Below are 22,821 nucleotides of genomic sequence, written 5' to 3'. Positions count from 1 at the left end.
TAAAAAGCCAGATCTTGTCTGAGAGAGGAGTTGCATCAAAGTGAGAATTTCCGTGACTCTTAGCATTGTTATATTATTATTATTATTATTATTATTATTATTATTATTATTATTATTATTATTTTCATTTCTATATCACCCAGTAGCCAAAGCTCTCTGGGCAGTTTACAACAATTCATAGGACAATAAAATTTAAATATCCAAAATGTAAAACAATTTAGACAGCAAAAACCATTTTCAGTAAAATATTAGACCTGTTTGGACGATTGGCATACATGCCCCATCGTAGGTCATTAAATGCTTGCGTGTAGAGGGCAATCTTAACCTGGTGCCAAAAGGATGACAGTGTTAGTACCAGGTGGGCCTCAGTGGGGAGCTCATAGTTGAGGGGCCACCACCTCCTTGTCATCACCCTCCAAACCTCCCTCGGGGGAGGCACTCTGAGGAAGGGCCCAGATGTTGATCATAGTGTCCAGGCTGGTTCAAGACAAGAGAGGTGTTCCATTAGGAACACTTCTCTTTAGAGACACTGGCAAAGAGTGTCATGGAAACGTTTGATGGGAATATTGTTTTGCGTTATTTTTCTTGATGAGAACTTCCTCAGGTGAAATATATTATTTCCTACAAACCACCATCTCTGAAAGACTTGAATCAATTACCACTGCCCAGAGGAAGTACTTTGTTAGCTTGTTTACAATCCTTGCAAATTCACCCAATTATACAAATTAGACACAGCGTTCCCTGATCTGGTGCCCTCTACATCAGTTGGACTACAATTCCCAGCATCTCCAGCAAAGATGGCCAATGGGAATGAAAAATGGGAGATGTAGTCTCGAGAATACAGGTTTGGGGAAGGCTGGATTAGCAATTACCCATCCTGTGTGTCTAGGATTACCCATCCTTATGATAGGATTTCAAATCAAATGAATAAATAAAATAAAATAACTAAAGGTATTTAGATGACTGGCATTGTTACTTCCATTTATTTCCCACTATCAACAATTGATAACTTGGAAATCTTTTCCTAATGTATGAATTTGGCTTTATTTTAAAATCAGTTCTGCTTTATTAGAACAAATCAGTGTCATTTTAAAAGTGGCTAAATGCTGTTGAGCACTGGAGGCATCTAGTGAGTCAAATGCCAAAATCTACCATTTATACCTGAAGGGTAGCCTTTGTCCCTGGCATTTAAGCATCCTGCGTGCATCAAGAACACAATAAGCAACTGGAATTGATTTACCCAACAGTAGATCTTCCAACAAGAATAAGAATGGTAGGTCTGCAACTCTTGTGTTTGAAAGCCACCCAAAAAATAGGATTTGTTGGTTCAGTAGACTTGTAACATGTCCCATTTTGCGGAATCTGTTCCAGGATGTTGGTTATGGGCTGGTTCACACATACAAGAACAGTAATCAGTGTCTGACAGGCCATAGGATACTTTGGATTCCTGGATCCAAGGTCGGAGGCAGCACTCTGACCTTGGATCCTAGGTGTCTGAGCTTCCTGCCTATTCCTCCTCCCCGATCACAGCAGGCACATAGAGAACTGCGCTCTCCAAGGTCACAAAGCCAACCTTGGAGGGAAGAGGGTGGTTCTGTGGGCGGAGAGGGGAGGAGACTAGGGCATCTGGCTTATGATCTACCCTCCCACCCATGCCTCCTTCCCTCCACAGAATCCCAGCTAGACAGGTGAACTTGCCTGTCTAACAAAATGCAGAGCAGGACCAGCATGGAGGCAAGATCACTTCTGTAGCGCTTCCGCTCTGCACAGAATTCCTGTCAGGTTCAGGTTCAGAGGCTGATGGGAATCCCGATGGGATTGTGCCAATGATTAAAAACCTGGTTACGTACAATTAGATGTGTGCTCAGACTGCCTCCCTTAAAGAGCACTAAGTCAAATCCAGATGGAGGTAACCACGCTTTAGTCCCACTGAAGTAAATAAGCTGAGTTAGTCATGACTAACTTAAGGCTGCCTACTCCTGCTTTAGGCCCACTAAAATCATCGGGACTAAAGCAAGAGTAGGCAACCATTTTAGGCCATGAGCACATTCGGCAATTTGTGAAATTGTAATGCGTTCCACCACAAAATGGTTGCCGTGAGAGGTGTGGCAAAGGACAATGGCTACATGTTGTACCATGGCCACAACAGCTGTCCTCATTTGGGGGGGGGGGGTTGTGTGTGTGTCCCCCAGTACTATGCAGCCTGACGGAGTGCTCTAGGGAACTCAAAAGCTTGCAGACTATTTGGAGACACTTTGGTTAGTGCTAATAAAGGTATTGCCCAACTATGAATTAAAGAGGATAAATATCCACTTTATATTCAACAATATATAAATATATATTTGACAATTGTATAAAAGCAATATATATATATATATATATATATATATATATATGACAATTGTATAAAAGCAACACTAATAAAATAGCAACAAGTCTACATCACTGTTCAACATTTCTATCTGTCTCACCTTAAGTCCCAACCTTAGCATAAGTCTACATTTTATATCTGAATGCCCATGGCAGGTGATTAGTAAACAGTGACATATAAACATTAAATATGTATGTGTGTTAACATGGTTAGCCATGTTTTTGGTGTCATTCCCTGACTCCAAAAGCGGTTACATGAGGGCTTTGTACTGAAGTGCTATGTATGTCAGCTGAAATACCCATAAAGTGCTGACAATGTGTATGAAAGTCTCCAGGCTAGAGTCGTTTCTTGCAGTACAGGTTTCTGTGTGAAAATTACACTGCACCTCACCTGCCAGTTTAGCTGCTTCCTAAAGGTTATTTCTCTCCAGGGGAAGGTGGACAAGATTGACACCTTGCCTTCAAGCAAGCCGTTTGTGGGGCCAGGTAAATGAAAGCTGCATTTCCTAGGCCATCATCTCTGAGCTGGGATAAAATGTCACGTCTCACTCTGATGGCATCCTAGCTCTGCCTGAGGTGGTAAATCTATAGTTGGACTGTACCACCTTAACGTGTAGGGGGGAGCTCATAAGATTGGATGCCCTCCCACAAAAATCACAAAATTTGTTCTCATAGAAAGCTACCCTTCCATCTGCCATCAGTGTTCTATGTGTAGTGGAGGAAAGGTTTTGTATGAAGAAACATCCCATGAGGTAAACCTGCCTGCAGTCTAAAGTGGAAGAGCCTGAGCACAGGATGACCAACTAAACAATTCCCCTCATTATTTATCCCAAGAACATCTAGTTGGGAGTAAATGTTGATGATGCCCCTCCACACACACACACACACACACACACCACTAAAACTCATGGAGAATGGCAAAAATGGTGGACGCATGGGGAATAGCTAAAATGGCAAAAATACCGACGGTATATGTTCGCTTAAGAGATGGCAAGAAACAGAAAAGAGACCTCTCCGAAGGTTAAAAAAACCCACCCTTTGTTAATATGAGTAAGTCCAGTTTTAACATATGGGTCTTTTTGCCTTAGTTGAAAGAGTTATCTATTGTGTATGAATGCAGTTGTACATGTATTTGCGTTTATAATATAAGTATAAATTAAATATACATAATAAGCAGACAGGGCCTTGCTCAGCATTCTTTTGTGAAGCAAGATTGATTGAAGGCTTAGCATTTATGACTTTGATCACAAGATGCAGAGAAAATAAATGTCACAAACAAGAGACAGATGGCTTTAACAGGCCACACTACTGTTATTCTATTTGGAAAGGATTGACAAATGCACACATCAACATTAGACCTTTCATCCCTCTGAGGGCAAGGTTGGCAGCTTGACAATAGCTGCAAAAATGTGTAAGGCTGTGGGGTGATTCCTTGGTAGCCTTAACTGGGAACCAAATGCAAGATCACATGTGGATTACATACCCTAGTTAACCTGAGATGCTACTTTTACCATTGGGGTGAGTAAAAAGCAGATCTATTCAATGGGCAGGGAAATCTACTAGGTTATATCTCTGCTTTCTTTCCATTCATTAAGGATTATATTATTATTATTACCACCACCACTACTACTATTTCTGGAAGCTTCTGAGAGCTAATTTCAGAACTAGGGCACAACCATCAAGTGAAGAATAGGATCCGACCAGAATAGCAGGTGCAAAACCTGCCAACACATCACCTCCACAAAAACTATTAAAATGCACATGCAGCCAGCAATTTAAAATGCATGAAACTGACGCGTGCCCATCACAGCATATAATCAAGACTGCCAAAAGCATGACAACAAAGACTTAAAACCACATTTGAAGTAAAATTAGTCTGGAATAGAACTAACTTTAACTTCTCTTATGACGAACCTACTTCTACTTATCTATTGGCCCATTGACATTTCCTATAAGGGAATGTCACTAAAAGGTACGCTTGGGGGCTCAAATATCTAACCATATAAAACTGTTTTGCTCTGCAAAAGTATCAGATGAAACAGAGACAGGAGGCTGGTTCACCCATGCAAGTTCATCACTTGACAACTGCAGCATGAAGTGGTGATGTGCATGTGTGAAGGAGTCCTCAACACAGATCAAGCATTTGCTTGTCTCCTAACATCCCCCTGAAATATAACGCTTTACAACTAAATAAGTTTATGTATCTGGCTGTGAGTCATCAAGCACTGAATAACGAAGTAATGAGAAATCAAGTTATGAACGTGCACCTTGCCTCCAATAGTATCTTGGGATCCTACAAGCCACGCAAGATGAATCATTGTCAACAGTAATGTGTTGAAGTACTAATGTGTTGTTTTTCTTTCTTAGAGATTGCTAGCTACTAGCATTGATACTATCCTGTACATTCTGTTACTATTCTTGTGTACATTGAGGAATTTCAGGTGTATGCACTCTCTTTTGCCAATAAAAAAAATGGGCTAATTAAAATTGTCATATTATCTACTTTGTGTGTTCTTGGCCACAAAGCTCACTGGCTGACCTTGGCTACCATGATCTCCCAACATAATATATCTCACAGGGTTGTTCTGAAACTAAAATGGGTGCGGGGGAGCAAGGGGAGACACACTGCATGCTGGTCTTGAATTCCATGAAAACAGGATATAAATGTAGGGTTGGATCCAGATTTATGCTGGATCAACTGTGCAGGCAGAAGTGGACTTTACCGCCCCTTCCTTATTATTTATTTGACTTATTTATTTGATTGATGCCCTGCCTCCTTCCCATGGCAGCCCCTCCAGCCCCCTGAAAATACTGCATGGAGAGTCAAGAGATCCTGTTGAATGGGTTGAACTTATGGTGTGTATGAGGTGGGAGAGGGGGATCCCCAAAATTGGGTGGAGGGACCTTCTGTGAGAGGAGCCCTGCCTCTCACTGATGCCCCCTTCCTCTCATAGAAGGCAGATTCAGGAACCAACCCATAATAAATAAATGAACAAACAAACAATACATTGAAATGTATTTTGTGCCTTTCCTCGTGCTTCCATGCTCTAATCTGTAGAGGTTTCCCACTGTGATGGCACATTGGGTTTTCCAGCTGTAGTTAGCTGTGGTTTCGTGGCCTTTTGCTGACAGCACACTGTAAAACGAAACTGAGTTGAATGACAGGAGACCAGCAAGCTCCAGATAAGACAAATCATATTGCGTGCTTCCCCTTTGTGATTTGCTGATGGAGCCAAGATGACTGTCAAAGCTTTATGGAGTCTATCTTTGCTATTTCTTGGTCCTACCCTGCCCCTGTGGGGAACTGAAATTTCCTGCTTAAATGAAGATGGCAAGCCAGTGGACTGGTAGGTAAAATAGGCAGGTTTGGGAGGGGGGGAGGGAAGGCTAAACCAGACGCTTCTAATAGAAATAACATTATGAAGCTCTAACATTTGACCTGAAGAAAATAATAGTAATGAGTGAATTAATATCAGAAGCTTCTAAGGTACCCTTTGAACGCTACCTCAAGAAAATGAAATGTAGGTTACTGAAATCTGATTAGGGTTCTGTGCAATTTATGCACATCGTCGCATTATGACTAATTGCAAAACCACCATTGATTCACAGAGAACTTGTTTCCTTTGATCAAGCGAGACAATAGTTAAGCGTTATAATTTCAAGCCTTAGGGAAGCAGGAGCATTAAAAATAGCACGTACGTTGAACTGCATCGCATAGAAGTGGTGGGTTGTTTTTCCCCCCTTCTTGTACCACAGTTACTTCTTGTAACTGTGGGGTTGACTAGGCAGAAGGTGGGTAGCTATTTCTTAATGTCTCCATTTCAAGTTAGTTCTTCAAAAATGCCTGCAGTGTAACCACCTTGGGAGTGAGCTGTCTCCCCTCTTTGACAGTCCTAGCTCAGTAGCATGAAGCAAATCAAGGCTCATTTTGCTGCTAGGCACTGGTGGGGAGCTCGCTGGAAGGGTAATAATGACTAGGGCCTTCACTAGACCTAAGGTTTATCACGGGATCATCCTGGGGTCATCCCTGTTCATGTAAATGACACACAGGGGATCCCGGGAGCAGGCAGGGACGACCCTGGGATAAACCTTAGGTCTAGCTAAGGCCTTCGTTGCCCTATGACCAGGGGAACAATATTTTAGACTGTTGCAGCAACCTCCACAATTGTTCGCAAGTTTCATGTGAAACGCTTCAGAAGTTTCTTCCGCCTTAGAGTTTTCTGTTTTCTGCTAGGCAAATATACTATGCCATCTTAGTATACCACATAGTGAGCCATGTGTTCTACTTTACCGAGGATAGTCCTATGTTTGAAGTCAACTTTTATTTGAAGGTCCGTCCAAGTCTAGTTTAAACATCAAGAACTGTAAGAACAGAGAGCAGGGCCCTAGAAGTTGCCCACCAGAGGGGGACGAGCCACAGCGCAGTGGTAGAATACCCGCTTTGCAGGCAGAAAGTCCCAGGTTCAACCCCCAGCTTCTCTAGGCTGAAGAGCTGCTGTCAGTCTGTGTTAGCAATACTGGGCTAGATGGACCAAAGGTCTGTCTTGATATAAAGTGGTTCCTTATGTTCCTATCTGGGCAGCAGACTGAGCATGTCCTCGGGCCACAGCCTTCTTCACTATGGTGAGATGTATTGCATTTTTTATTATTATTACATTTATATACCGCCCCATAGCCAAAGCTCTCTGGGCGGTATACAAAAATTTAAAACAGTGAACATTAAAAACAAATATACAAAATTTTAAACCATCAAAAGCATAACAACAACAATATCCTTTTAAAACTAGATGTATTATTTCCAAGTTTTCATCTATATAGAGATTAGCATATGCCAATTTTATTCAAATCGCTGGCCTCTGTTTTGGTACAGCACGGCAGCTATTGCAAGTGTTATTGAAATTCAGTCTCCAGCATTCATTTGAATCTGCTGATTAGAGGCCCACCCAGGCTTAAAGAATCCTTTTGGAGACAGATACCCGTACAGATAACCAGCTACTTTTGACATGATGCCAGCTGAGCAGAAACAGGTTCATCGAAGCTGCATTGGCTGTGTGCAGACACGCCAATTGAAAAGAAAATGTAATACTGGGGGAAGAATACGTTGTGTAAAAACAAATTTAAAAAAAAAAACCTCCATGCACCAGCAAACACACAGTTCAACAGCGGAGGCTGGTGGCTCCGATTTCAGTAGGATTGTGAATCCACTCTGGGTTTCATTCAGATCCAGTCAAAACTCTAAAGGAGCTGTCCCAGATGCTGAACCCTACACCCAAATTCCTACCCACACACACACTGGGTTCAACACCTTGGATAGCTTTTTTGGAGTTCTGGCTGAAACCCAAAGCAGATTCATAGTCCCACTGAAATCTGAACCACCAGCCTCCACTGCATTTCAAATCCGTGAGTTTAAACATTACTAGCTTCCACATTTGTTTGGCAGGAAATAGTTATGCAGAGCAGAAGTGAAACTGCTGCATAAAAGCCACTTCTCGCTGCATAAAAGCTATATGCCAGCCTTCTCCAACCTGGTGCCCTCCAGTATCTTGGACTACAACTCCAGTTACCCCCAGCAAACATGGCCAATGATGGCAGTTGTAGTCCAACACATCTGACACCGTGTTGGGAAAGCCTGATACATACTCTACCTGAAGCAGGGTGAATCTATTTCCAATGACAACACTTAGCAGACAGCTGAAATAAGTCTCAGCAGGCGCCTGCCTTAATTATTGGCTTTCTAACATCATCTTTAAAGGACTGGTTACTGGATTAAAGGGAGCATTATTGTGATCTGCTTTTCTAACAGATATGAAAATTACAGGGTAAATTTATATATGAAGTCATTCTTATAAGTTGGAAATGGCTGCTTTCAAATCTACCAGACATTTAATGTAAGGACATGTAATGGGTACTTTCTGCGTTCATGTGTCAGTCTTGCAAATAAGTCTACAAATTACCAATATAAAGAAGTTATATTTTGCTAATCAGCCTATATGTTATCTCTTTGTACAGGCACTAATAAAGTCAAGAACAGATTACTGCAATGTGCACTATTTTGGGCTGCCCTTAAGGCTGCTCTGGAAGCTGGAGCTAGTGCAGAACACAGCAGCTCAGCTGTTATCAGGAGCTGCCCCTTTTCAGCATTCAGCTCCTTTGCTGAGGGAACTGCACTGGCTGCCTATTCACTACTGGGCCAGGTTTAGGGTTTTGATGCTAGTGTACAAAACCCTAAACAACTTGGGACCAGGATACCTGAGAGAGCATCTTCTCCCTTACCAATTTGCCTGATCACTGAGGTCGTCAGAGGGCATGCTCCTGGTGGTTCAGCCAGGAGAAGAGCCTTCAGCGTGGTGGCTCCCTTCTTACGGAACGCCCTGCCTCTGGAGTTGTTTTCGGTGCCTCCTGAAGACAGGTGTTTTCCTGGAAGCCTTCCTTAGTTGACCAACCTCACACTGTTTTTTAAAGAATAATTTTAATAGGATGTTTTATTCTTTTTCTCTTTTGTTTATTTTATATCTTGTTCACCACTCCAGAATCTGTCTAGATATAGAGTGGTATACAAATGTTATAACTATGGAAATAAAAGAGGGGAAAACATCTGTTGTAAAGCTTTCCTATCCAATCACCTGGAATCAGCATTTAATTGCCACAGGAGACCAACCATGTGGCTGTTTACAGTCCTGTTCTAGCCTAGTTGAATGCATCTGCATTGTTCATTCTGGCACATCCACAGCCTAAACGAAAACAGAAACAACTTTCCCCTGCTTTACAAAATTATTCTTGGTTGCTTAGATGCAATTCTCATCTGTCATAGGGGACCATGCCAGTGAATATTAAGAAGCCTAATGAAACAGCATTTTACCGGATGGAATGGATAGTTCAAAAACTTCCAATTTTGTGATTTATAGAAACTGCAATAACTGTTATTGGGTAGATTACTAAGTACATCATAATTTTAGGTATCTCCTAACTCCTGTTGGGTGGAAGCAGTCAGCCCAGAAAGCGTACTCAATTCTGGATATTGCTGCTCCCAAACTGTGGAATGGCCTGCCGGAGACTTGTCAACTTATTAGTCTTTTAGCATTTTAGAAAGCCGTAAAGACTGATCTATTCTGGCAGGCCTATCCAGTGGAATTTTAGGGCGTTTTTAGGATGTTTCAATAATGTGTACTATGTTTTTAATTCAGTTTTATGTATTTTATACTTATTGTTGCTCCCCGCCTCGAACCAAAAAGAGAGGCGGGTAAGAAATAAATTTATTATTATTATTGGCCTGAATGAGCCATGGCTTACTTAGTGGGTGGGATTGACATCTGGAGTATGCTGAAATATTGATGCTGCTGCTTTTAGTTTTGTAGAATCAAACAGTCATGGAAGCGCCATTCCCCACCCCCAATCTCCACCACCCCAGGCTCACCTTGCAGTTAGCTCAGTTTTTCCTAGTGTTCTGAGAAAATCTTCAGAGAAAGCTCAGGCCTCCTCTCTCAGTCAGTCGACCCTCTCACCACCATTGTCACCAAATGCTCTTGCCCCTCCCCTCTTTCTCATCGTTGTTACCACTTACTTATTTGACAGGCAGAGAGCCAGTGAGCAAGTAGGCAGGTGCAGCTCCTGCTTCCCCTCACCACTACTGTTGTCTGGGCCAGAACAAGAAGCAGGTGAACAAGTGGGTTGCAACGGTGAAGATGAGGAGCAGACCCAGGGAGTGCTTGTCAGTGGGCCCCTGCTGATGCGTGGGGCCTTAGTAGGTGCCCGGCCAAGCCTACCCTTGATGGAAGCACTGAACGGCTTCCTGTGACTTAGCAGTAGTGTCCATTCTGCTTTTCTCATATGGTTCTTAACCATGTGAAATGGTTTAACCTGCAAAATGTTTGTTTCCATCACACGGACACTAATACAAATGTGGCATATGCAGTGTCATGAACACCCTGGTACCACAGAAAGACTGAAACTCTTTTCCGAAAGATCTTATAACCACTGGGTTATGTAAAGTTATGATAGGGAAGTTGCTGTGGGAAATCAGAAAGTTTTTATAGGCTGGGCCTTGAGCCTGCTATAATCCCTTCCTCTTTCCCTAACATTTTGAAGATGTGATAGTTGTTCTGCATGCATCTTTGTAGTATAAACACCCTCATCAAACATAAAATTACCAGCCTGTCTTCCTTCAAATTTCTTCATGCCTAAGTAAAATTGCCACCAAGTAGCTAAGTTGCAGGAACCCACACAGACTCCTGCTATGGCATTTGAATCCATGTAGTAGAAAATCTAAAGTTTGAGCTAAGTTTACAGGAACAACCTTTCATCCCCTTTAACTAACCACACATTTACATTATTCACTGCACTGCTTAGCTTCTTTTCTTGAAGCTCTTCTAATTTATTCTAAATACGACAGGCTGATTGCCACTAATGATTTTTTTTATTTGTTTACATTTTCCCTCCAGGTATATTCTTTACAAATTTCCAATGCGTATAAGAGATAAATCTGCTGAAAGTGGGCTAGAATACATGTTCATGGATTCTGTAACTCCAACCTGGACACTGAGTAAATATTTCATCAACATGACAGAGAGTGCTCTGGGGCAAACATTACAGCAACTCTATAAAAACTACAAGTCCAAGGCAAGTGATAACAAATACAAATGAAGCAAGCCTAAGGGCTCTATCACACCTGCATGTTTGCCCTGGTTTACCCTTGAATTATCCACCCTCATTTGCATAGCGTGTGAAAGCCTGATCAACTGCTTTTACATTTCATTCATCTTTACACCTCTCCTCTCCTGAGCACCAGGGTATTGAGATGCACTCTCATATCTCCTTTGTACTTCCCCTTACAGTTCATTGGTTGGTGGTAGTTGGACATTTCACCCTGGAGAGGGTTGCAGGGTTGTGTAAATCCCATTGATTTCAACTGCGTTTATATCCAATTTATACTAAAATCCCATGCATGCTTACCTTTCAGTAAACCCCATTGAACAGAGACAGACTTACTAAAATAGGGTTTACTCAAAGGTAAGCATGCATGGGATTTTAGTATGAATTGGATGTAAATGCAGTTGAAATCAGTGGGATTTACTTTTGAGTAAGGGAACCAGCAGATCTGTAGTTTATGAACTTGAAGATGTACAGCTTCAAAGGAATGGAAGATCAATCCTTCACACTTGAGAGCTACTAGGAAAATGGGTTTAAGGCAGGGTAATTTAAAAATTCATTAAAAAATCAAGGGATGTACCACTATGATTCAAACTTGGCATGCTGAAATCCCTCCTTAAGAGCTATAACTGTGCCAATTTTGATCTATTTATTTTTTAAACTTACGCAGATGTAATCATTTTTTTAAAATTGATTTTAAAAATTCCTTAAAATTAAGGGATGACCCAATCTGATTCAAACTTGGGATGGCTAAAGCCTTCCTTAAGAGCTATCACTGTGCCAATTTTGAGCTCTTCATCTTTAAAAATGAGGGAGCTGCAGGCAAGGAGGGGGCATCCACATTTCTTTTAAGGTGAAAATGTACCTTACTCAGGAGTAAGAACATAGAGTTAAATGGGACCTCTCTCCCTTCATGGTTGAGTGGAGAATTGCACCACCCTCCTCTTTTGTCAGGGAGACCTTCCTTAGACACACACACCTAGAGTGACCATATGAAAAGGAGGACAGGGCTCCTGTATCTTTAACAGTTGTATTGAAAAGGAAATTTCAGCAGGTGTCATTTGTATATATGGGGAACCTGAGGAAATTTCCTCTTCATCACAACAGTTAAAGCTGCAGGTGCCCTGTCCTCTTTTAAATCTGGTCACTCTTGTATAGCTCCTGCACCTTTGTTGTGATGAAGAGGGAATTTCACCAGATTCTCTATATATACAAATGACACCTGCTGAAATTCCCTTTTCTATGCAACTGTTAAAGATACAGGAGTCCTGTCCTCCTTTTCACATGGTCACCCTACACACGCCCCCAACAAAGAATTGGATGGTCAATAGAAAAGAACCACAGAAATACACGGGAGGGAGGAGAGCATTTATTTCTCAGGGAGGGAACATAATCCAGACTTTCTGTGCTCCAAAAAGAAATGAAACATGGACGATAAGAGCCTAAATGAGTGCAGGATGTGGACGACATCATGTGGGTACTGGGCTGCAAAACTGCATACCAGGCAGGGGGAGTGTGCGATAAATCGCTGGTGTGATGGAGCCCTAAGAAAGGTCTCAATAGTCGAATCCATAGTTAAATCTCAGTAAGAAACCAGGTAGTTGTTTAGGAGAATTGTCTGGGGTGGAATAGATGGTTCATTTTTAGCCCAGTGAGCTAGCTTGCAAGGAGAAGAGATATAAATTCAACCACTATAGGCAATCACCACCCACGTGAGTCCTCACATCTTTTACATCCTTTCTGAGATAATTAAAAAAACAAACTCTGCTAAGGAAGAGCATTCAGGAGATGTAGCAGGGCCTGCTTTGCAGAGGTCCAAGAAACTACTCTACCTCTGTCGATGTCTGTAGACTTGTTGATTTGCTATAGCAGCAACAGCTAAAAGTCTACAGACATAGGTTGAGGCAGAGTATATTATCATATAAAAGATTTCATTTAAATAATTAGCAAAATGCTGGAAGGGTCGGCATCAAAGCCAACCTCTCAAATCTGTGAGAGATATTAAGCCGACACGCACCCCTTCACCCTGGCCTGCTTGGCAAAGATTCCACTACCAAAAGCATTCATTTGTTTTGGGGTGCTGCTATTCGTCTGATGTGTGTGTGTGAGAGAGAGAATGAATTCACCCATCCTGAGGAAATGCTGTCTGTCATATTTAATATTTGGGTTTAAGCAGTTTGATTTTCCTGCCTGGTAACTTTCTTAGAGAGCCAAGTGTGGCAATAATGTGAGACCGAGCATTCTTTCATTATCACAGGTAAGGATAATACAATTGAAAATTTGAACAAACTGCTAACTGCCAGTTTAGTATTAGTTGGTATTTTTATGTTCACTTTTTAGAAAGGGAAGGTTTTCTTGCCTGTTCTGATTTGGAGGGCTAAAGTAGCTAATTTTGAGGCAATAATCATGCTTTTACATTATTTCTTTCTCTCCTATCTGCTGTTAATTCATATATTTTCTCTGGGTTTTTTTAAATAGTTAACATTTACTGTAAATAATTATTTTTAGTATGACTTTGTAATTATGCTTATTGTATATTATCGGCTCCAGAAGGTGGTGCTTGGGGAACATTGCTCGGACCCGTGGATTCTCCAATATGGGGTTCCATAGGGGGTCAGTCTTGTCCCCCATGCTGTTTAACATTTACATGAAACCATTGGGTGCGGTCATCCGGAGTTTTGGAGTGTGTTGTCATCAGTACGCTGATGACACACAGTTCTATTTCTCCTCCTCATCTTCATCAGGTGAGGCTGTGGGCGTGCTGGATCGTTGCCTGGCTGCGACAATGGATTAGATGAGGGCTAACAAACTGCAACTCAGTCCAGACAAGACTGAGATGCTGTTAGTGGGTGGTTCTTCTGACCGGATACTGGGTGTTCAACCTGTTCTGGATGGGGTTGCACTCCCTCTGAAGGAACAGGTTTGTAGCTTGGGGGTTCTTCTAGAACCATCTCTGTCCCTTGAGGCTCAGGTGGCCTCGGTGGCACAGAGTGCCTTCTATCAACTTCGGTTGGTGACCCAAGTACGCCCCTATCTGGACAGGGATAGCCTAGCTTCAGTTGTCCATGCTCTGGATATTGTTGTTTGATGCTTTTGATGGTTTTAAATTTTTGTATATTTATTTTTAATGTTCACTGTTTTTAACCTTTGTAAACCGCCCAGAGAGCTTCGGCTACGGAGTGGTATATAAATGTAATAAAATAAATTAATTATTATATAAACATGAAAATATTTTTTAAGTTGGACATACTGCTAATATGCAACTGGCTTCTTGCAATCTTTCACACAGCTGCATTTAAATACAATGACGTTATTTAAGCATTATTATGCATTCCCTAAGGCAAAATACAATGCACACTGATAAGACTTAGCAAAGAATTTATCTTATCAGGTTTGGCGTCAGAAGTAGGCATTGTCAGCCTCCCATCAAGGCCCACACAATCTGTAGGGGGCCCAAAGCCAGCCCTCAAAGCCTCCCAGGCCTGCTCCTCCTCCTTGCTGACACTGCTTGTTCACTTGCCCCCTCCACGTATGCAAGTTATGACTAGAATAACAGCAGTGTCCCTTATTCAGCTGGTGCTCTCCCTCTGGGTAGCTGTACAAACTGGGAGACTGTAAGTGAATGGGCCACAAGGAGGAGGTGGGCCAACTCATATAAGGGGCTCACTGAGGGTGTCTTGCCAAGGGCCCTCCAAAACCTGGAGCCAACACTGCATCTTGTGTATATTCAAACACAGTAGGAGGGTAATTTTATATGCCGTAGGCTATGGACCATTGTGACAGTTCAAAACAACAGAGGTAATTTATAGCTGTGTTCCTAACATGAAGGAAAACTGCATACTTGAGCAAGACTGCTCATGCTGGGTGTATCAGAGTAGTCCTAGGATATGTCACCAACTGGCTCACCTCATGGAGTTTGACCACTCTGCATGCTCCAGAGCATTGGTGTAGAACCTCAAGCCCAAGGGTGAAATTTGGCCCTCCGGGAGTCCCCAAACGGCCACGCACCAATTGTTTGGTGGTTTCTTGGTTCTTGCACAATGTTTTTTTTCCCATTCTACAATGTTGAAATGCCTCTCCTATGACTTAGATACAGGCAGTAAGAGCTTTGAGTTAAACTATGCTGGTATTTGGGGTATTTGGCTCACCTCCTTTTGCCTTCAACCTGCCCAACATCTGGAATGCTGCCCCTGAAAACTTCTACAAAATGGAATTTGACCCTCTGGCTGAAAGAGGTTCTGCATGCCTTCAGAGGATTCTGGAACACATTCTGGGTCATACATGAGCTGACTTCAGTCTTGTGCGGGCTGCGCCTTTTCTCCCTTCTTTTTTTAAATGAAATCCCTGGTGTCCACCAGTGTGTTTTAAACTGACAAAGCAAGAGTGCACACTCAGGATTTCTTACATTATGGCGAAACTAAACTGTGTTAAGTGGTCCTAACTATGCACTCCGATATAAGAACGTAAGCAGTGTCTTGAGCATTCTTTTCCAGAATCCCAGCCGGCATTCAATGGTCCAACAGAAGTTGATCAGTGTGGTCTCATACGCAGCTTATATGGAGTGCTCATACAGAGTGCTGGACCATGTCATTACCCTGTGGCCCAACATTTCCCTATATAGCTATGCATTGCAATGAAAGACTGAAAGTGATGGGCAAGCCAAAAGCATTTCTACTGGTCTTCTCACTGAGGAATCCCAGATAAGCTTCCAAGCAGCCTCAGAGCTTCCTGGAACACAGTTTGAAAACTAATTTTGTAATTTTGCATTGCTGCTGTTTTTATCTGGTTGAGCTTTTATATTGTATTTTATATTATGGTTTTATACTGTTGTTTTATACTTTTAATGGTTTTAATTTTTGTGAACTGCCCAGAGAGCTCTGGCTATTGGGCGGTATAGAAATGCAATAAATAAATAAATAAATAAATACTAATTTAGAAGAATCTGCATTTTAGCTTTCATTATAGATGAACTGGAAGATGAACTGGAAGAAGATATAAAACCGCAAGCCTGAGTTTTTTGGTTCATTTATTTTGGTATACTTGTCTCCATCTTCACTGATGCTATGACACATTGTCTAGATGATGATTTTGGCTTCAAACTGGTGATGAAATGCTCTATTATTTTTCTTAATATGCCGAGAGTGGGGTTTTTTCATTTTCTTTTCTTTGCAACTCAATAAATTATGGAATAGACTTGTGTTTTGTTTTGTTTTTAGGAAAACACCACTGCCTATGTGATGTACAATGATGGCCCACCTAACAAAATGAATTATAGCTGGACGCACGGGCATTCTAAAGGTAACGACAAATACCTCTGAACAGCTTTTTTCCCACCTACAGATAAACATTGTTTTTCTTACTATTTAAACTCCTGGTAAAGCAGAGTTATTAAGATGTCCAACCTTGCAGAAGACTTAATCTACAACTGCAAATCTCAATCTGCTTCAGGCCAGGCCCTACCATTAGTCAGAGTGAGGAAGCTGTCTCAGGCAGGAGCTGATTTTGGGAGGGGTGGAAAGCAATGGCGAGGTGTTGGAGGACAGACCTGTGCATAGCACACGGCTTTCCCTACACTCCCTCAGCTAGCTTGTTGCCCAAGGTGAAGCATTAAAGTAAGATTCAATTGCTGGTCCTTTTGGTTTTTGTATATGGAATGGGGGTGGGGGAGGGGATCACCATCTTGTCCTTTGCCTCAGGCAGCAAAATGTCTTTGGCCAGCCCTGATCTGCTTTGTTTATAGATTGACTTATAGTGGAGTGAATTGTGTAGCGCAGTGTTTAATCAATTCATGTATAAAACCCATTAGGTTCTATGTTAGTTGTTTCTCCATAGAACAACCTAATGCCCTTTGTGCTTTACTATGTGCAGTAGCACAGACTTCTTAAATGGGAAAGCACAATCAGAACATTATCATTATCATTATCATTATCATTATCATCATCATCATCATCATCATCATCCATGCCTCTGAAAAACGGAGGCAAGAAACTTATCCAACTTCTTGGTCAAAACAGAAGAGTTGAAGGGGGGAAATCTTATACTAAATGGACAGGTGATAAATGTCACCCAAGCATGGAATATGAATTAGTGGACACAATGGGACTGATCACACGCTAAATTACTTTTAGTGTGGGTTGTTGAACCATGGTGTGGTTTTTTTGTTGAACTATGTGTTAGCGTGTTGTCTGAACCCAGGACTTTTTCCTCAGGGTGGCTTGTTAACCACCCTAAACAACCCAAACCATGGGTTCACAAGGTGGCTTGTTCAAGAAAAATAAGCCACACTGCATGGTTAACAAGCCATCCTGCAGAAAATGTCCTGGGTTCAGAGAACACGCTAACCCACAGTTCACCAAACATTCCATGGTTCTACAACAAACCGCACTCAGCCATTGAAAGTGAGTTAGTGTGTTGTGTGAACCTAGAGTCACAGTGACCTAGTTCATATGATCAAAACAAGCCACCATGGCTTATTTAAGCCATAGGGACTTGTTTAAATTGGCAGCATGTGCTGGGTACCATTAGCCCAACTACCTGCCCGGATACAATTTGTTGTGTCATCCAAACCAAGGCAGCATGGCTTGCTTGAGGAGAAAACAACCCTCAAATAACTCATGGTATGTTGATGGATTATTTGAGGATTGTTCCCCCTCATACAAGCCATGCTGCTTGGGTTGGGATGCAACAAGCTGCACCTGGGCAGGTAACTAGGTTAATGGTGCCCAGCATGCACCCCCATTTTAAGTAGGTCACTGGCCAGATCTACAGCTTGTGTCAAATCATTATAATCCCATCATGGTAATGCTATATCCCTTTTGCACATTTACACCTCTTAGGGCACACAATGACATTTGTAGTGGAATTTTGGATAATGTGGAATAAAAAACAAGAAATAACAGTATGAAAGCATTATATGGAATTTGTAACGTGCCCCAACAGTTATCCGTACACTTCAATCCTATTATAAACCAGTAGAGTAGATCAACTCACTGAGGCTTGTTGATCATGCAAACTGGCCCTATTAGCCTAATAGTTGTGATTCGTTCACTATTCCTTCCAGATCTGACTGTGGCATAGATGTAGCATTCTGTCACTAAGTTGCTTTGGGAAGCTTCATGAACATAAGAAGAGCAAAAAGGTTCAGGAATGACTGGGGAGGAGGACCCTTACAGGTTACTATAAATTATGTATTCACAGAGAAAATCCTCATTATTAAGGGATATATAATAGGATATTATCCTTCAGGTAGGGTTGTACTCCCTTCTGATACTGGAGCACACCAATGTTCTCATTTCCTTGCATCTTCTCTTCTCCTGTTCACAACAGGGTTTCTGCTCTTGGACCAATACCAAGGTTTCTGGGTTATTCACAGTATTCCTGCATTCCCTCCATTTCCTGAGGATGGTTATGGATATCCACCCACTGGAGAGAAATATGGACAGACTGTGATCTGCTTAACATTCCGATATGATCAGTTTGTGGAAATAGGTAACGATAGTTAACTGCTTGGGAGAAGCTTCTTTTAGTCTCTGTTTGCTGCAGTGCTTCTTGTAACTGCTTATACTTCGTGATCTTAGACATGTTTGCGGGTAACAGATCCCACCCGGCCCCTCACAAAGGAGATGTCTATACAGCCTTTTTACCCCATCGTGGCTGCGCAGAGGTGTTGCATTGTTTATATGACACAGCTGCTAACTCACAGCCATGTTGGGCTTTTACCCCTGAAACTATGCCCTTTCACAGTGTGATTTTACTGTGATTTTTTTTGGTGGTGGTTGCTCCCAGGTCACCACGTTGCTTGTCTGACAGTAGTAGCCTCGGTTCGGGTTAACCCCAGTGGGCATTGCTGGGGACGGATCCAAACCCAATTGTGATTTTTCCTCTACCCAGAGTAAGCACGGGAACACAGGGCAGGGGGTAAGGGACGGGCTGGATGAGCTGAATGGCCACCGGTGCTGTGTCTTTCCGGCTGGCTCCCTCCTGCCGTCTATACTTATTGGTTCTGCTTCACAGCAGTGATGCTGTGGCATTTTGAGGGAATCAGCTACAAAGCCATGCTGTATAGACACACACACGCAAACTGCTTGTACAATGGCCACCTGCAGTCTTTGTTCAAAACCGGCACAGGAAACATTTCCTTGCTGCAGCTTCTGTTCACCTCTTTTCATTCTGTTCAGACAAGCAACTGTCATGCTGCAATCCAAATATCTACAACTGCTCCATCCCAAAGACCTTTCACTCCAAGCTCTTCAATCTGCAAATGTTGTGTGGTGGATCGGAGCTGCCTCCGGCCCCTTGGAAGCAACGCCTCGTGGAGCTCCAATCTGCCCGGGGAGAAACTTTCTTCAGCTTTGCTAAAACACGTAATTATCATGAAGGTAGGACGATCCCTTGTCTGCAACTAGGACAAAGCTTCACTGAGTGATGGCAGGAAAACTGATGGTTCAATTACTGGTGTCCCCCCTTCCCTAAAAAAAAAAAAAAAAAGCAACACCTAGCAGTATACTTAATAACAAAGTGTGCAATTCATTCACCTTGCACTGAGGTGAGAAATTTTCAGTAATTTGAATGGAGCTGGAGGGCAACCCTAAGCAGAACACTGAAAACATGCTGAGGTTCTTAAACATTAGGAGGTTTTAAGGGAAATGATCTCTCTTTCTAAAAGTGAACTTGGTATACCTGTGCTGACAGGACTGGAGCCATAACTGGGACGTTGAAAAGCAAGAAGGTGGTGTTAGGATGCTCAGAGGAACTCTGAGGTTTGCAGAAGTAAATTATTATTATTATTATTATTTGGATTAAGAAACACAATCTAAACGTGACTGATGGCACGCTCGGTCTGCTGTCCTTGATAGCCAATGCCAATGGCGTTGTTCTCCCTGTTTATCCTTGAATCTGGACCAGAGAGCTCTTCAAAAAGAGGACACCTCCCAACAGAAGACCGTCTTCTGCAAAATATGACATCTGGCCACCTTAATATACAATTATGACAGAAGAGACAGAGATGAAAGAGGAGCAGGAGGAGTTACTGAAGGACTGGTTTAGTTTTATTTGATACTTAATTCCTCAATAATATTAACATTTCAGAAGAAAAACTGATTTTGTGAGATTTTCCTACTTATGAAAAGAAGGATTTCACATATGGAGGGTATTTTGCTATAATAGCAAAGATGCTTTCATATGAGGCCAATAATAATAATAATGATAATAATAATAATAATAATAATAATAATAATAATAATAATATTTCTTACCCGCCTCTCCATCCTGATCGAGGCGGGGAACAACAATAAGTATAAAATACATAAAATATTGATTAAAAACATAGAATACATTGTTAAAACTTCCTAAAATGACTTATTAGTGGCTTTCCACAGGCATAATTTTTATCTTCCACTTCTCTTCCTCCACATAAAGGTGCTGTTAGTATGCTATTGCTCTGCCTCATTCACAAAATTTTACAGGGACCCCACATGTGTTTTCCCACTGTTTCTTCGGGGGGGGGGGGCGGTTTCTTACCACAAAACAAATTAAGAAGAAAAAGACAGACCAGCTGCATGACGTCTTCTGATTAGTAGTGCTAGGAGGCATCCACCTGCAAGCAGTCTAAGTCACCTTCTCTCCTGTACATGCTACAGCCTACAGTAGAGACATGTTAGGGCATTGGGCCATTCTTCCTGGTAAAACATCTTCTGTCCCAGAAAGTCCCTATTCTATGCATCCTTAAAGGTTTTGAAAGAGGCCATTTCAAAAGACATATCCTAAAGTTATCCCTAAAAACTGGAAATGAAGTACATTTTAAGAGGCTACGTCAGTGATAATTTCTCACTTTTCCTCCCCCTAATTTGACACAGATATCTACGTAGCCTGGATGGCTCAGAAACTGCAGACAGATTTTCTAGTGGAATCCTGGCAGCGTAAGGGCCATGCACTTTTCTCAAATTGCTCTCTTCCTTTCCATGTCTACAACATAAACCGAATCAAGGCACCATGGAATTCCTCCTTCTCTTCCTATTACGATCACTCTAAGTGGTGTGTTTCCAGGAGTCCTGAAAACAAATGGACATGTATTGGAGACCTAAATCATACAGTTCAACAGGCTAAGAGAAGTGGTGGTTTTGTTTGCACCCAGAATCAGTATATTTACGAGGCATTCAGGTCATTGGTTCTCCGCTATTATGATTGTCGTCCTTCATGAGTTTACTCATAAGTCTCAGAGCACAGACATCCAACCTGTAAGTCATTCTTGACCATTTCAGCTTTCATTGTTTTTTAATAAAGGTGTTTCCAGTCATCATTCTTTTAAAGAAACTAGAGAGTCCTGGGCATGATTTTCAGAGGTCGGGAAACAGGTTGAATCTGTTTCTCTCCACCTACTCCTACTGACCTGGCCATTTCTACTGTATTTTTTACTCCTACATACTCCAGTCTGTTCTAAAGAGGTTGTATTCTGTAAAACCCTTGATACTGGAAGACATTATATTTAGATAGTTGGTTCTTAGTGCAAAATTGGAGGGCTGGTGTTAATACAGAATATGGGATTCCATGGTATATAATTTGGATTTGTTTTTAATCTTGGCGCGTACCCTGCTTGAAGTAACTATACACACAGCTTTTGTTTATGATCTTGAATAATGTATATGCCAATTACATAAAACAGCTTGAAGATGCTCCCTTTGAATGTAGTTCTACCTGGAAAAATAAAAGTCACTGAGCAGGACAGGACTGTTTTAAGTGCAATTTTAGAGCTGATTCTCACAAATACTTATGAGAAATAGACCTCACTTGTATTTTGAAGGAGACTATGGTGACTGTATTTTGAAGGAGACTATGGTGAAAAATACATGTCATCTGAGTCAAAAAGTCAAGTATCTCAGGAAGCACCTTCTTCTAAAGCAGGGGTGGACAACGTGAGCCGTCTGTGCCCCCTGAAGGCCTTTTCTGTGGCCTGCCTCAACTTTCCCAGCACTACCACCTCTGCCTCCCCACCACCACGGTCACAATTGTGCTGGGGAAGAGAGTGCTTTGGCCTGGCCCCACCATACATGATCCTGATGAATATCACTAATAGCAGTGGGGAAACAGCAATCCTGAGTGCGGTGGGAAGGTGGAGTCTCTTCCCTCCCTTGCCCTTATAACCATGCACACGTGTGTGTGTGTGTGTGTGTGTGTGTGTGTGTGTGTGTGCATGATAGCCTTGGCCATTTGTGCAGGCCCTAAAGGGTTCTTCAAGGGCCAATATGGCTATCCACCCTAGTTCTATAGAAAACACACACATGCACACATATACACATGTGACTTTGACTTCTTTTCATCAGATCCATCAGATATTCCATTGATCGGGTTATTTACACTGTCATCAGCCAGAAATAGGTCTTTTTCAGTGGTGGCCCCTAAACTATGGAATTATCTGCCCCTGATGAATAATTTGGTAATCTATCCCTTCCTTTTAGAGGAGAGTAAAGACCTGTGTATTTTGTTGTGCCTTTTCTGTTTAATCTTACCTAACAAGTTTAGACCTTTGCCACTGAGCCATTGTTTTCATCTACTACTTGTCGATCTGCATGATTTAGTTGTGCAAATGTTAGTTGTAGTTATAAAATTAATTGACTTTTTAATTGAAATTGAAATTGCATTATTGTGAACCATTAGGGTTGAAAAGTGATGCAAAATATTGCAATCGAAAAAAGAAGCAAATAATTCAGAGTCGGCCTTCAGTAGATGTAGGGCTCAACCAAGCGAACAGTCTGGACATGTGCTTTCAATATCCCAAATCAAAAGTATTAAGATTGCACTGCTTTTAGA

The 22,821-nt window shown here is 41.8% G+C and overlaps 2 protein-coding genes across 2 annotated transcripts in view; one reads left to right on the top strand and one right to left on the bottom strand.

Moving 5' to 3' along the window:
- The window catches only part of LOC134405672 (uricase-like), a 44,709-nt gene that overhangs the window by 16,383 nt on the left and 5,505 nt on the right, over nucleotides 1–22,821 (bottom strand). The gene's annotated exons all lie outside the window — the stretch shown is intronic.
- Nucleotides 5,599–21,736, top strand: DNASE2B (deoxyribonuclease 2 beta). The gene is made up of 6 exons (XM_063117899.1): nucleotides 5,599–5,717; nucleotides 10,809–10,986; nucleotides 16,233–16,314; nucleotides 18,343–18,504; nucleotides 19,194–19,394; nucleotides 20,871–21,736. Exons 1-6 carry the CDS (start codon nucleotides 5,608–5,610, stop codon nucleotides 21,212–21,214), a joined length of 1,077 nt encoding a protein of 358 aa, XP_062973969.1. The 5' UTR covers nucleotides 5,599–5,607; the 3' UTR covers nucleotides 21,215–21,736.

Source organism: Elgaria multicarinata, chromosome 1 (genome assembly GCF_023053635.1).
Source record: "Elgaria multicarinata webbii isolate HBS135686 ecotype San Diego chromosome 1, rElgMul1.1.pri, whole genome shotgun sequence".
Taxonomy (NCBI): domain Eukaryota; kingdom Metazoa; phylum Chordata; class Lepidosauria; order Squamata; family Anguidae; genus Elgaria; species Elgaria multicarinata.
This window is presented reverse-complemented; position numbering and strand designations above follow the sequence as displayed.